The 15,570-nt window shown below is 44.1% G+C and overlaps 2 protein-coding genes across 3 annotated transcripts in view; one reads left to right on the top strand and one right to left on the bottom strand.

The window, feature by feature from the left end:
- LOC122562951 (EF-hand calcium-binding domain-containing protein 4B-like) overlaps positions 1-6,254 on the bottom strand; it is a 23,001-nt gene extending 16,747 nt beyond the window's left edge. The window contains exon 1 of the mRNA XM_043716253.1: positions 6,241-6,254. Within this exon, the coding sequence (XP_043572188.1) occupies positions 6,241-6,254 (14 nt within the window). The remainder of the gene's footprint in view (positions 1-6,240) is intronic.
- Positions 3,674-15,570, top strand: part of LOC122563002 (trichohyalin-like) — a 17,921-nt gene continuing 6,024 nt past the window's right edge. Inside the window, exons 1-6 of one of the 2 annotated variants that reach the window (XM_043716299.1) lie at positions 3,674-3,784; positions 6,565-6,749; positions 6,973-7,030; positions 10,331-10,389; positions 12,366-12,582; positions 13,516-13,694. In XM_043716299.1, the coding sequence (XP_043572234.1) occupies positions 6,625-6,749; positions 6,973-7,030; positions 10,331-10,389; positions 12,366-12,582; positions 13,516-13,694 (638 nt within the window). In that variant the 5' untranslated portion in view covers positions 3,674-3,784; positions 6,565-6,624. Of the gene's footprint in view, positions 3,785-6,564; positions 6,750-6,972; positions 7,031-10,330; positions 10,390-12,365; positions 12,583-13,509; positions 13,695-15,570 lie in introns of both variants that reach the window. The other variant, XM_043716298.1, reaches the window with a different exon arrangement.

Here is a 15,570-nt window from a genome sequence, read left to right as displayed (position 1 = left end):
TAGATAGAGATAAGCTGGTATAGACAATGTGGATAGAGATAAACTGGTACCGATAGGGTGGATAGAGATAAGTTAGGACAGACAGGGTAGATAGAGATAAGTTAGTATAGATTAGGTAGATAGAGATAAGTTGGTACAGACAGGGTAGATAGAGATAAGCTGTTATAGACAGGGAGATAGAGATAAGTTGGGATACACAAGGTAGATAGAGATAAGTTGGTACAGAAGGGTAGATAGAGATAAGTTGGTATAGACAGGGTAGATAGAGATGAGTTGGTACAGACAGGGTCGATAGAGATAAGTTGGTACAGACAGGGTAGATAGAGATAAGTTGGTACAGACAGGGTAGATAGAGATACGTTGGTACAGACAGGGTAGATAGAGATACGTTGGTACAGACAGGGTAGATAGAGATACGTTGGTACAGACAGGGTAGATAGAGATACGTTGGTACAGACAGGGTAGATAGAGATACGTTGGTACAGACAGGGTAGATAGAGATACGTTGGTACAGACAGGGTAGATAGAGATACGTTGGTACAGACAGGGTAGATAGAGATACGTTGGTACAGACAGGGTAGATAGAGATACGTTGGTACAGACAGGGTAGATAGAGATACGTTGGTACAGACAGGGTAGATAGAGATACGTTGGTACAGACAGGGTAGATAGAGATACGTTGGTACAGACAGGGTAGATAGAGATACGTTGGTACAGACAGGGTAGATAGAGATACGTTGGTACAGACAGGGTAGATAGAGATACGTTGGTACAGACAGGGTAGATAGAGATACGTTGGTACAGACAGGGTAGATAGAGATACGTTGGTACAGACAGGGTAGATAGAGATACGTTGGTACAGACAGGGTAGATAGAGATACGTTGGTACAGACAGGGTAGATAGAGATACGTTGGTACAGACAGGGTAGATAGAGATACGTTGGTACAGACAGGGTAGATAGAGATACGTTGGTACAGACAGGGTAGATAGAGATACGTTGGTACAGACAGGGTAGATAGAGATACGTTGGTACAGACAGGGTAGATAGAGATACGTTGGTACAGACAGGGTAGATAGAGATACGTTGGTACAGACAGGGTAGATAGAGATACGTTGGTACAGACAGGGTAGATAGAGATACGTTGGTACAGACAGGGTAGATAGAGATACGTTGGTACAGACAGGGTAGATAGAGATACGTTGGTACAGACAGGGTAGATAGAGATACGTTGGTACAGACAGGGTAGATAGAGATACGTTGGTACAGACAGGGTAGATAGAGATACGTTGGTACAGACAGGGTAGATAGAGATACGTTGGTACAGACAGGGTAGATAGAGATACGTTGGTACAGACAGGGTAGATAGAGATACGTTGGTACAGACAAGGTAGATAGAGATAAGCTGGTACAGACAGGGTAGATAGAGATACGTTGGTACAGACAGGGTAGATAGAGATACGTTGGTACAGACGAGGTAGATAGAGATAAGCTGGTACAGACAGGGTAGATAGAGATAAACTTCTTTCGACAGGGTTTAATTTGGAGATGCTGGTGTTGGACTGGGGTGTATAAAGTTAAAAATGACACAACACCAGGTTTTTGTCCCACAGGTTTAATTGGAAGCACTAGCTTTCGGAGCGACGTTCCTTCATCAGGTGATTCAGGCGCGTCGCTCCGAAAGCTAGTGCTTCCAATTAAACCTGTTGGACTATAACCTGGTGTTGTGTGATTTTTAACTATAGACAAGGTAGATATAGATAAATTGGTACAGACAGGGCAGATTGAGATAAGCTGGTACAGTCTGGGTAGATAGAGATAATCTGGTACAGTCAGGGTAGATAGAGATAATCTGGTACAGACAGGGTAGATAGAGATAAGTTGCTATAGACAAGGTAGATAGAGAAACGTTGGTATAGACAGGGTAGATAGAGATAAGTTAGTATAGATCAGGTAGATAGAGAAAAGCTGGTTTAGATAGGGCAGATAGAAATAAACTGCTATAGACAGGATAGTTAGAGATAAGTTGGTATAGACATGGTAGATAGAGATAAGTTGGTTCAGACAGGGTAGATGGAGATAAGTTGGTACAGACAGGGCAGATAGAGATAAGCTGGTGTAGACAAGGTAGATAAAGATAAGTTGGTACAGACATTGTAGATAGAGATATGTTGGTATAGACAAGATAGGTAGAGATAAGCTGGTACAGACAGGGTAGATAGAGATAAGCTGGTACAGACAGGGTAGATAGAGATAAGCTGGTGTAGACAAGGTAGATAAAGATAAGTTGGTACAGACATTGTAGATAGAGATATGTTGGTATAGACAAGGTAGATAGAGATAAGTTAGTATCAACAGGATAGATAGAGGTAATCTGGTACAGACAGGGTAGATAGTGATAAGATGGTATAGACAGGGCAGATAGAGATAAGTTAGTACAGTCTGGGTAGATAGAAATAAGCTGGTACAGACAGGGTAGATAGAGATAAGATGGTATAGACAGGGTAGATCGAGATAAGTTGGTATAGACAGGGTAGATAGTGATCAGCTGGTACAGACAGGGTAGATAGAGATAAGTTAGTACAGTCTGGATAGATAGAAATAAGCTGGTACAGACAGGATAGATAGAGATAAGCTGGTGTAGACAAGGTAGATAAAGATAAGTTGGTACAGACATTGTAGATAGAGATATGTTGGTATAGACAAGGTAGATAGAGATAAGTTAGTATCAACAGGATAGATAGAGATAAGCTGGTACAGACAGGGTAGATAGAGATAAGTTGGTGCAGACAGGGTAGGTAGAGATACGTTGGTATAGACAGGTAGATAGAGATAAGTTTGTACAGACAGGGTAGATAGAGATAAGTTGGTACGGACAGGGAAGATAGAGATAAGCTTTTTCCCAGGGTGCAGCATTCAATAACGAGAGGTCATGCTTTCATGGTGAGAGGTGGAAAGTTTAAGGGGGATACACGTGGCAAGTACTTTACACAGAGGGTGGTAGGTACGTGGAACGTTGCCATAAGAGGTGGTAGAGGCAGGCACGGTAGATTCATTTAAGATGTGTCTGGACAGATGCATGGTTCGGTGGGGAGCAGAGGGATACAGATGCTTAGGAATTGGGCGACAGTTTTAGACGGTGGATTTGGATCAGCTCAGGCTTGGAGGGCCGAAGGGCCTGTTCCTGGGCTGTGAAGTTTCTTTGTTCTTTGTTCTTTTGCAGCCAGTGACTGTGAGAGAGCAGACCATTCTTAAACACATTCTAGGATTTTTTTTTGTAAAACACTTTCAGATGTAATTATCAAGCTTTTGTAAAGATCCGACTGTTAGAGGCCACTACTGAAGTTTATAAAACAACTATATGGGCTTATGTTTGAAATATAAACCTTGTGATTTTTATAGTATCCCTCTTGATTTTGAAGAGGTTGTCAGCCTATGGAGTTAACATCACTGGGATATCAGTGATTCCATTGGGGGGTTCCATCAGATTGACAGCTTCATTGCTGCCTTTGCTGGTCACAGCTTGATTTCCAGAATTGTTGTCAAATTATCAAACTGCTAAAGTGGGAGAAGAGTTCCCTCTGTCTGGAGTTTGGGTCCGGCAGGATACCCATTCCACTCCCCCAGGGTACACAGGCAGCATGCGCTTTCCAGGATGACTTGTGTTCTCTCTCTCTCTCTGTGTTTAGAATACTGTGAAGCTCCACGCTCAGAGCCAGGACTTGCAAAAGGAGTTGGACAGCAAAGAGGAGCAAGTGAAACATCTGGTCCAAACGCAGGCACAGGTAAGCCAGAGCGGTTCTCCTGGTGTTAATGCTAAATAGCACCCTCCGCATACAGCCTGGATTCCCCTTCCTGGAGATGGGAAACTGATAAACTGGAAACGGGTGTAAAACCTGAAGGGAAGACCATGGGATGGGTGAAAGACTCAGAGTGAGTTTTGAGAAGACATGTTGCCCAGGTTGAGGTTCTCGATGTAGGTTTGCTTCTTGGGTTTCCATCATCAGTGGAAACCCAAGGAAACCCAAGCATATAAATAGAAAATAGGCTACACTTCATCCGGAGGGTCAATGATGATGTTAATGAGGATGGTGATGAAACGTCTGAAAATGAACCTTCCAGCTCAGTGAGCAAACCTACATCCAGAAAGACCCATGGGCAGCTGAACGGGAAACAGCAGCTTTGCTGGATCAGGCCAATACAATAAATTAGAAATAGGTCATTTGGCCCCTCTTGTCTGATTCCCCATTCATTAAGGTCATAACTGATCACTGCAAGTCCATGTGCAGACACACAATGCCCTTAGGGAGGGAATTCCAAGTTTTGATCAAGTGACAGTGAAGGATATATTTCCAAGTCACGATGATGTGTGGCTTGGAGGGGAATTTGCAGGGGGTGGTGTTCCCTTGTCTGCCCTTGTTCATCTAGAGGTAGGTGGTTGTGGGTTTGGAAGGAGCTGTCTGAGGATCTTTGGTGAATTTCTGCACCTCTAGTAGCTGGTACACTCTGCTGTGACTGGTGGATAGGTGAAGAGATAAAATGCTGCTTTGTGTTTGAGGGGTTTGAGCTTTGGGGATTCTGTTGAAACTGCAGCTATTCAGGAACAGTCTGTGGCCTCAACCCCATGTTCCTGCCTTCTCTGCACATCCCTAAGCTCAGGAGGATTGCACAAAGCATCTCTTTCTTCTTTCCTGCTGACAAGGACATTGTGCATTACTGCGCCTTGGTTTGTACAGATGGGTAGGAATTGTTTACGATAGCTGAAAAATTCAGGTGAACAGGGTTATAGCCAGCTTCCTGTTGTACTCATGTAAGATCAGAGATATCTGCTGTGGTCAAGCCACTGGTTAAAGATCAAATGTAATACATGAAATGTTACTGCACAAGGTCATGGTGATTGGGGCAATATATCAGGGTGCACTGAGATTGGTTCAATAACAGCAAATGGGGTTGGCATAAATGAATCTTTATCAGGTTGGCAAAGTGTAACCGATAGAGTGCCATGTGGATCTGTGCTGGGAACTCAACTATTTCTGATTTACCGTAATGAGTTGGGTGAAGGGGCTGATTGTATCACAGCTGATGAGCTAAAGATAGGGGGAAGAGTAAGATATGAGGAGGATGTAAAAAATCTGTAAAGGGACATTGATGGATTGGGCAAGTGGATGAAAATAAAAGTGGCAGGAAGATGCACCTCTTTGCAAGAAGAATAGAGGAGCAGAAAATTACTTAAGTGGAAGGTGACTGTAACGTAGTGTGGTACAGAGAGACCTGGGTGTCCTTTAACACCAATCACAATAATCTAACCTGCTAGTCCAGCAACTAATTCAGGCAAACAGGATGGGGGCCTTCAGTTCAAGAGAGATGAAGCAAAAAAAATGGTGAGGTCTTGTTACAATCTCTAGGACATCAATGCTGGAGTACGGAGGACAGCTTTGGTTTGCTTATTTAAGAGGGATATACTTGCATTAGAAGCAGGTCAAAGAAAGTTCAACAGGCTGATTCCTGGCCTGGAACGGATGTTTTTTGAGGAAAGATTATATAGATGTTTCTTTTTCCCTACCCATGAGTGATTAGAAAAATGAGAAGGCATTGTATTCGATTGTAGAGATGATGGTGGGGCTTGACAAGGTAGATGCCAAGTGGATGGGGATGATTTCGAACTGAGAGACTGTTTAATAACAGGTCTCCAATTTAAGACAGTTAAGGGGTTAAATATTATCTCTGAAGGTCAATAATGTTTGGAACTCTGGTCCCCAAGGAGGAATGGAGGTTGAGCCATTGATTATGTTCATGTATGGGTTGTACAGATCATCGAGTTTTGAGAAGACTTGTAGCTCAGGTTGAGGCTCTGTATGTGGGTTTGTTCACTGAGCTGGAAGGTTCATTTTCAGATGTTTCATCACCATACTAAGTAACATCTTCAGTGAGCCTCTGGATGAAGCACTGGTGATATGGCCCATTTTCTATTTATGTGCTTGAGTTTCCTTGGGTTGGTGATATCATTTCCTGTGGTGATGTCATTTCCTGTTCTTTTTCTCAGAAGGTGGTAAATGGGATCCAAGCCAATGTATTTGTTGATAGAGTTCCAGTTGGAACAGTTCCAATTCTAGGAATTCTCGTGTGTATCTCTGTTTGGCTTGTGCTAGGATGGATATGTTGTCCCAGTCGAAGTGGTGTCCTTCCTTATCTGTATGTAAGGATACTAGTGAGAGTGGGTCATGTCGTTTTGTGGCCATACCTTAGGAACCACATCTCCTGCTCCTGTTTCTAATGTTCTTAGAAGACACAGAAAAGAGACAATTTAGATAAAGGGAAACTAAAGTAACAGTTTCAGGTATACCAAAGTGGAACAGAAGGTAATTTATAGTGTTAACTGTAATATTTGGCAGATAGCAGCAATCCTCTGTTATAAGGAGAGGGAATGACAGATCCAGGCCAATTACTGAAACAATGGGAATGATGGGATTCACTCATCAGAAGCCATTGTACCATCTCTATATTGAAGGAAATGTGTAGTCATCCCTAAGCTGATTATCCCATGCATGCATTTCCCGTCTCCCAGTTACAGGCAGAACTTGCCTCCCTGCGCAATAAGGAGAATGAGGCCATCACTGAAACTGAGATGCTCAAAGTGACCAATCAGGAGCTGGAGACGAGGCTGGAACAGATCCAACAGGATCTTCAGGAAGCCCAGGATCAGCTATTGGATCAACAGCAGGAAGCAGCTCGCCGAGTGGAGACAGAAGGGTAAGAGAGTGTGTATACACCCAATGTGCCATGTCCACATTGTGTACACTGGGACAGTGTGAACATGCAGCATAGCCTCACTACTCTGTTCAGTGAGCCACTGCAGTTACTAACCCAGCAAATTCCTGCTAAACAATAGGACAATGGGATTTGGTCTGGCATATGTGATTGAGGTGCCAGTGAGTGAGCATATCTAACAATAACAATCATGTATTTATTCCAGAGAGCGGGAGCAACCTCCCAGCAATGATGGACTGTACGTCACTGAAGTCGATCCACAGGTAATGAGGAATGGGCACCCTGTGGCTAATTATGTAAATAGACTGCGTCAAAATCATTGAACAATTCAATGGACTTCCAAAGCACTTGGTCAATTTTCCAGAAGGTGAATGATATCTAAAGGTGAAGCTTATAAACTGGAGAGCCATTATTGACCTGGTTAGAACATTATCGTTGGTGCTTCATACAGGGATGAAACTTTATTGCTGGAACAGCACAGCAGGTCAGGCAGCATCCAGGGAACAGGAGATTCGACGTTTCGGGCACAGGCCCTTCTTCAGGAATCCTGAAGAAGGGCCTGTGCCCGAAACGTCGAATCTCCTGTTCCCTGGATGCTGCCTGACCTGCTGTGCTGTTCCAGCAATAAAGTTTCAACTTTGATCTCCAGCATCTGCAGACCTCACTTTCTCCGCTTCATACAGAGAGTATGGGCAGTAAACAGTGCAGTGAAATGTGATGAGGATTTTACTTGGACCTCCATTATTAACTATAATCACTCATGACTTGGATGATGGGATAGAAAACCATCTATAAATGAGACGGTTTGTGTGTGTAAAACCTATTTGTAGGTTTGTGAGTAGGCAAAACTGTTGTCAAACAATTTGGATCAGAAAAGGATTTTCCAGGGTTTTTTCAAAAATGGTAAGAAGCTGCAAACTGTGGAAGATCAAGGAAAGCTATACAAAATAATTCCAAAGTCTGGCTTTAACATTTACCCGCATGTATACTAGTCTACGAGATGCACTGTTCCAATTATGCAAAGCCCTGGATGTATCTAATCTGGAATACTGAGTTCGGTTCTGGGCATCACACTTTAGGAAGCATCCATTAGACTAGGAGGATAGATAGCAAACATTTACCCAACTGATATCTGAAGTCCAAAGGTTAAACTTCAAGGAGAGATTACACAAACTGGGGTTATATTCCCTGGAATTTAGAAAGTTAAATGGTGATTGGAGGGAGGTTTGCAATTTATGTGAAGGATCTAACAGGGTCCCTAAAGAGAAACCATTTGAGTCTGGGATTAGGGGACACATTCGGAATGTTAGCACCAGGTCTTTCAGGAGTGAAGTTAGGAAACACTTATAGATACAAAACCTGGGAAACATTTGGCACTTTCTTTTGCAAGCGACAATTGATTCAAGGTTATTGGTTTAATTTTAAATCTGTCATAGATAGATTGATTGATCAAAGTTTGTGTGAAGATTTGTAGCTCGGGTGCTCGTTGCTGTGGTTCTGTTCACCGAGCTGGAAGTTTTTGTTGCAAACGTTTCGTCCCCTGGCTAGGCGACATCATCAGTGCTTGGGAGCCTCCTGCGAAGCGCTTCTTTGATGTTTCCTCCGGTGTTTATAGTGGTCTGTCCCTGCCGCTTCCGGTTGTCAGTTTCAGCTGTCCGCTGTAGTGGTTGGTATATTGGGTCCAGGGCGATGTGTTTGTTGATGGAGTTTGTGGATGAGTGCCATGCCTCTAGGAATTCCCTGGCTGTTCTCTGTCTGGTTTGCCCTATAATGGTAGTGTTGTCCCAGTCGAATTCATGTTGCTTGTCGTCTGCGTGTGTGGCTACTAAGGATAGATTGATTGAAATACAAGGGATATGGGACAAAGGTGGGCAAGTGGACTTAGGTCACAGATCAGTCATGATCTGATTGGATGACAGAACGAGCGTGTGGATGAAATGGCGTCCTCCTTCTCCCATGTACAGGAACCAGTGAGTGTGATGGAGACGTCATTCTCAATCGGTCATTTGTGTTGCTTAGTGTTTGCTTCGAATTTGGCTTCAGATACAATCACCTGTTGGCGACATTTCATTCAAACCTGTTTTGCTTTTTCCCTGAAAATGTAACGTTAATATAAACACACAGCTTTCAATTTAAAGGGTGATTTTTAAATACGAGATCTAACATTCTGCCAGCTTAAGGAGAAATGCAGCCTGCTGTTCGGCTTAAATATGTCCCAGTAACAAAAGGGTGACTAGAACACCATAGATGCAGAACATCTTAGAAAGAAGGAGCTTAATGGCTGAGTGATGGTTCAAGAGGAATTGTCTCAAGTGATTGAGGGGAGCATTACCGAGGAGAATCTTCACAGGAAGACTTGAAGCTCTCGGGGTGGATTTTGGGGACAATAGTCTCTCCCTTTAGAAATGGGATGCTGAGTGAAGGATCTTTAGCAGAGTTAAGAAGCTAGTGAGATGGCTTTCGATATATAGGAAGGATGTTGTTAAATTAGAAAGGTTTCAGAAATGATTTACAAGAATTTTGCTGGCTCTGGGAGGTTTGAGTTATAGGGAGATGCTGAATAGGCTGGGGCTATTTTCCCTGGACATTCAGAGACTGAGGGGTGACCTCATAGAGGTTTACGAAATCATGAGGGTCATGGATTAGGTGAAGAGCCAAGGTCTTTTCCCTGGGGCAAGGGAGTCCAAAACTAGAGGGGCATAGGTTTAGGGTGAGAGGGGAAAGATATAAAAGAGACCTGAGGGGTAACTTTTCACACAGAGAGTGGTGTGTGTTTGGAATGAGCTGCCAGAAGAAGTGGTGGAGGCTGGTACAATTACAACATTTAAAAGGCATTTGGTCAGATACATGAATAGAACATGTTTGGAGCGACATGGGCCAAATGCAGGCAAATGGGACTAGTTCAGCTTAAGAAAACTGGTCGGCATGGACAAGTTGGGCCGAAGGGTCTGTTTCCATGCTGTATGACTCGATGGCCATATGAAATAAAATTTGAGAATAATTAATGATCTTGAGAGGACTCGCCCTCTAATACAGTTCAGGAATTATAAGCCTAGGCTTGACTTGGGGATTTAGGCAACGAATGAGGTGGGATTTGGTGAGAAATCTGAGACAGACGTCAACAAATAGAATTGGGTAGCTGAATTCTGCTCTTCTTTCTGTCTTTACCTTACTCCTGTTAGATTTAGATATGAGTCTAGCAGATAGAGGCAGGCCATTCCTGCCTTGTTGAATGCACATCCCATACAACATGTGACCTCCTGGATGTTTGCCGTGTGTTTCCAGCTGGAGGAGCTATACCTCTGGGTTTTGAGCTGACGCTGGAGTCACCTCGGTGCTGAGTCATGAACTTTAAGGATCAGGCTTCTAGAGCTCTAACAATTGACACTTTTTCTATTAACTTCCAATTTAAACTGTATTGTTTGTGGAGAACTTGACTTCAGTCTTCTTGAGCCTGAATAAGACAAGAGCCATATGGACTAGATCAACTCCAGGGGCACTGTGTCTTCAGAGAGTGAATGGTCATTGGCTTATTTCTTATCGTCATTAGTTTTCCATTTCAGGAAGAGGCCAGGCAGAGGTGGGGATCTGACACCAGTCAGAGGTTTACACCGTCCGAGTGGTAAGTGAGCGATCTCTGCCTTCTGAAACCTTTCAGTCCCACCACCAACCGCCCTATCCCATTCACAACCAAACATGGCAATTGCAATACATGGAAGCCCAACTGCTGTCATGTTCTGTTTTAAATTCATTGGGGAACAAAAAGAGGTCATTCGGCCCCTCAAACCTCTCTGCTATCCAACTTGATCATCCTGAGTTGCACCTGTTGGCATTTGCCTGCCATTGATGCAAATTCTGAAATACCCAAAGAAACAAATTCCAATCTCAGTCGTGCAGACTCCAATTCTTCCCACATTCTTGCAGCATGTTTCAGGACGTGAGATTCTAGATTTTCACTACTCTTTATGTGAGCAAGTGTATCCTGGTTTCACTGGCTCGTTTTTATCTATTCATGCGATGTGTGTGTCACTGGCTGGGCCCAGCATTTATTGCCCGTCCCTAGTTACCCCTTGAGAAGGTGGTGGTGAGCTGCCACCTTGAACCGCTGCAGTCCCCCTGCTGTAGGATGACCCGCCATGCCCTGAGGGAGGCAATTCCTGGATTTTGACCCAGAGACACTGAAGGAACAGCGACATATTTCCAAGTCAGGATGGTGAGTGGCTTGGAGGGATGTTTGCAGGGGGTGGTGTTCCCATGTATCTGCTGCCCTTGTCCTTCTGGATGGAGGTAGTTGTGGGTTTGGAAGGTGCTGTGTGAGGATCTTCAGTGAGTTTCTGCAGTGCATCTTGTAGATTTTACACACTGCTGTTACTGAGCGTCGGTGGTAGAGGGAGCGGATGTTTGTGGATGTGGTGTCAATCAAGCGGGGGCTACTTTGGCCTGGATGGCGTCAAACCTTTTGAGTGTTGTTGGAGCTGCCCCCATCCAGGGGTAAGTGGGGAGTATTCCATCACCCTCCTGACTTGTGCCTTGTAGATGGTGGGCAGGCTTTGGGGAGTCAGGAGGGGAGTTATTCCCTGCAGGTTTCCTAACTATTGACTCTTGTAACCATTGTGTTAGGTTTGTGTTTCATTATGTTTCGCCTCATAAAGCTTTGTATCATTTTCCCTCTCAACATCTATCTATTGTTACAACACAGCAGTGAACCCCTCTGTTAATTAAACCAAACATCCAGAAAAGCTCACCTCGCCTCATAATCTTTTAAAATATGAGTGACAGAGTACTCCCAAATTTCACTATTTAAGGAAAAACTATCCATTTCTTCTTTAGCTCTAAAAGTGAACATTAAACAACAATTATTTACAACTCTAGGCCTTCTTTCTCCTAACTGCTTGCTATCTGCCTCCAACTCTATAACAATACACTGTTCCCATAAATGCCCCTGCTAAAATTACTTCAACTTAATTTTCAAAACCCTACAGTAGCTGTTGTCTCTGGTGTCAGTCGTCCTCTGGCTGCAGATCTCCCTGGATCTCCCTGGATTTTTGCAGCAAAGATATTCCATTTGAAAAGGTACCTTTGATAGAGAGTGTTTTGCTAGAAGATACTCTGATGATGGTAGTTGGTCACTTTCTGGGGCTAACTCTCAAAATGCCAGCTTCTTTATATCTTAAACATCAGAGTGTCTCATTGGTTTGATGTTATCAAAACAGTAAAAATTCAATTCGATTGGGTTTTAGTATCCTGGGGTATAATTTCAACTGAGTGGTTAAATTCAAACTGTTGTGAAACATAGCAACCAAAAGTCAGGTATTTGTTCCAAAGCCAAATGTTACATATTTTCGAGTCAGTCACATGACGGGTGCCTGCAAGCTCTCAGTGCAAAACAACTTGCACTTTCTCTTAAAGATATAGTACATGCCTTCAGCTTCACAACACAATACCCCAGTCAGATCATTCTTAAATCGTCAAACTCTCAATAACATAAAAACCCCACGCTTATGGAACTTGTTTTCTCAGAGAGAGCATGAAATTCTGGCGGCTACCTTCAGATTAATGCAGTGCTCCATTGTTTTTCACCTTGCAACCACTCAACAGGCCTCAGAGGAACTTGAGAAGTCCAGGCCATGTGGCCCGCATCATTTCAATTGAAGAAGAACCACTGCCACTACAGGTCCAGGAGGATGCTGGGATACAAAGGTTAAGGCTCATCAGACAGGAAGTTGACATGAGCACCGTTGAAGATGGAGATACAGTCTTCGAAGAAAGAGCAGAACCTTTATGGAGTGAAGGAGAGACACATCCTATAAAAGAGGTAATGATCTGCTTTCTCTTTTTAAACCCACCCATGGCCCTCAATTGTCCATTCATTGGAGAGAGGCCTCAGCAAGCAGCTGCCTGCCTTACTCTGGCCTCTTCAGCATTTCCAAAAATAACCCCCTCTTCCTCTGCTGGCTTTGCCTTCAGCTATCAAGTTCTGAGAGAACATTCCTAAAAATCCTGACTCTTGAGTTTTAAGACACTGTTTAAAAATCAAGCCACTTTGTCATTTAATCAACCATTTCTATTGTAATTTAGTGTTAATCTTTTGATCTAATAATCATGAGGAGGCCTCTCAGGTGTAGACCGGGACCTATCACTCCACCCAGCTCTGGCCACTTGGATACAATGTCCCCAAAGAGCAGTAGCAATCATTCCAAGAAAGGATATTCCCATCACAACAAAGGCTGTACCACTGTGGCATTCTGTGGGTTTCTATTTTTCTAAGTACTGCCAAGAGGACCTCTATTTGGAGCTGTCTTCCTCTCTGTGTCCATTGTGCCTCAAATCGGCAATGTTACAGAAAGTAACTCCCAATGGGCTTTCCAATTCCCCATGCGGTCCCTGTGTGATTGGACAGGGTTCCTAGAAGATTAATTGGCTGATTCCCAGGAATATTGGGAGTGCCCTGGCACTACCAGACATTCTGAGACTCCAACCTCAAATCGAGACCACATTGTGATCCAATCCCCGTCTAATTCAGCTCACAGAGAGAGAGCGAGAAAGACTAAAGGAGTTGAAGTAAGACAGAGAGACTTGGACAGTTTGAAATGGAGATCAGGAAACAGAGTGAATGTTAGAGTGAATCAGTCTATATATTTATATCTAGAATGAGGGAAACAGCTGATAATCCATTTTCTATTGAGATTGCTTCATTACTGGTGAGTGACTGTGTACCCTTTGGTGTGTTCCTGTCTGGCAGTTACAGGCGGAGCTTGTCTCTCTGCGCAGTAAACAGAAAGAGGCCATCACTGAGATTGAGATGCTCAAAGTGACCAATCAGGAGTTGGAGACAAAGCTGGAGCAGATCCAACAAGATCTTCAGGAATCCCGGGAGCAGCCAGTAGATCAACAGGAAGAGTCATTTCGCCGAGAGGAGACAGAAGGGTAAGAGAGCCTGTAGGCACCCTGTACATCTTTTGCACGACCAGTGTGGACAAAGTGGGCAGTGTGTACATGTACCACACTCTGAGTGCATGCCTTGCACAGGGCCTAGTTAGCATCAGAATAGAGAATTATAAGTGACACATTGAAGTCACATTATGGGCGGCACGGTGGCACAGTGGTTAGCACTGCTGCCTCACAGCGCCAGAGACCCGGGTTCAATTCCCGACTCAGGCGACTGTCTGTGTGGAGTTTGCACATTCTCCCCGTGTCTGCGTGGGTTTCCTCCGGGTGCTCCGGTTACCTCCCACAATCCAAAGATGTGCAGGTTAGGTGAATTGGCCATGCTAAATTGCCTGTAGTGTTAGGTAAGGGGTAAATGTAGGGGAATGGGTCTGGGTGGGTTGCTCTTTGGAGGGTCGGTGTGGACTAGTTGGGCCGAAGGGCCTGTTTCCACACTGTAGGGAATGTAATCTAAAAGAAAAGTCGACCTGAGGGAAAGGGTGGAACAGTCTAACCCAGGGTTACCGTACATGTGTGTGTCTACATGGAGTGTGGCCCCTTAGACTGGGGAGTCACGGACACTGCTGACCATGTGCAAATCCGTCATGGCAATAACAGACATCTGCCCAAGGAAGAAGAAGATTAAATGTTTGATATTCCTGGGTACAAGGTGTTTAGGAAGGATAGGAGATGAAAGAAAAGAACACAATCCTGCAGTGCCGGAGAAAAACTAGGTCTTGGAGGGTTCAAGGTAAGGATTGATTTAGATTAAGCTAAGGAACAAGAAAAGACTACAATTACATGACTCCTTGTTGTTGAGAGACCACCAAATGATGGGAAGGAACAAACCTACATGGAAATACAGAGAGGTTTTAGAATTATAGAATAATTATAATGGAGAACGCCAAATATAGTAATGTAAAGGGCAAAGGGGGCAGCAGTTTTTGGAGTCTGCTCAGGGGTGTCCAGTCCAACAGGAGAGGAAGCACAGCTAGAGCTGGTTTCATTGGGAAAGATGTGGGGCCAGTAGGACACTTATCATTGGGACATTACTGGGGGACACTGAGATTGTATCACACAGTTTTGGATGGTGGTGGAAAAGAACAATGAACAATTCAGAATAAGAATAAGGATATTCAACTGGGAAAGAGCTGGCTTCAGTGGAATAAGAACTGAGCAGATAGACTGGAATGGCATAGTGGGCATGGGCGGCACGGTGACACATTGGCACTGTTGCCTCACAGCGCCAGAGACCAGGGTTCAATTCCCGCCTCAGGCGACTGACTGTGTGGAGTTTGCACATTCTCCCTGTGTCTGCGTGGGTTTCCTCCGGGTGCTCCGGTTTCCTCCCACAGTCCAAAGATGTGCAGGTCAGGTGAATTGGCTGTAGTGTTAGGTGAAGGGGTAAATGGAGGGGTATGGGTGGGGTTGCGCTTCGGCAGGTCAGTGTGGACTTGTTGGGCACACTGTCAGTAATCTAATCTAAACGTTGGTGAGAAGACCTGTAGCTGAACAACAGCAATTTTCCCTGGAGCATCAGAGGCCAAGGGCTGGCCTTACAGAGATTTATAAAATCATGAGGGGCATACTTAGGGTGAATAGCCAAAGTCTTTTTCCCAGGGTAGGGATGTCCAAAATTAGAGAGCATAGGTTTAAACTGAAAGGGGGAAGATTTAAAAAGGACCTTTGGGGCAACATTTTCAACAGGGTGGCGCATGTAAGGAATGAGTTGCCAGAGGAAGCAGTTTGGGAGGTCATGTTGCGGCTGTACAGGTCATTGGTTAGGCCACTGTTGGACTATTGTGTGCAATTCTGGTCTCCTTCCTATCGGAAAGACGTTGTGAAACTTGAAAGGGTTCAGAAAAGATTTACAAGG

This window comes from Chiloscyllium plagiosum, chromosome 26 (assembly GCF_004010195.1).
Source record: "Chiloscyllium plagiosum isolate BGI_BamShark_2017 chromosome 26, ASM401019v2, whole genome shotgun sequence".
Lineage (NCBI taxonomy): Eukaryota > Metazoa > Chordata > Chondrichthyes > Orectolobiformes > Hemiscylliidae > Chiloscyllium > Chiloscyllium plagiosum.
The sequence above is the reverse complement of the archived record's forward strand: the minus strand, read 5'-3'. Positions and strand labels throughout refer to the sequence as shown.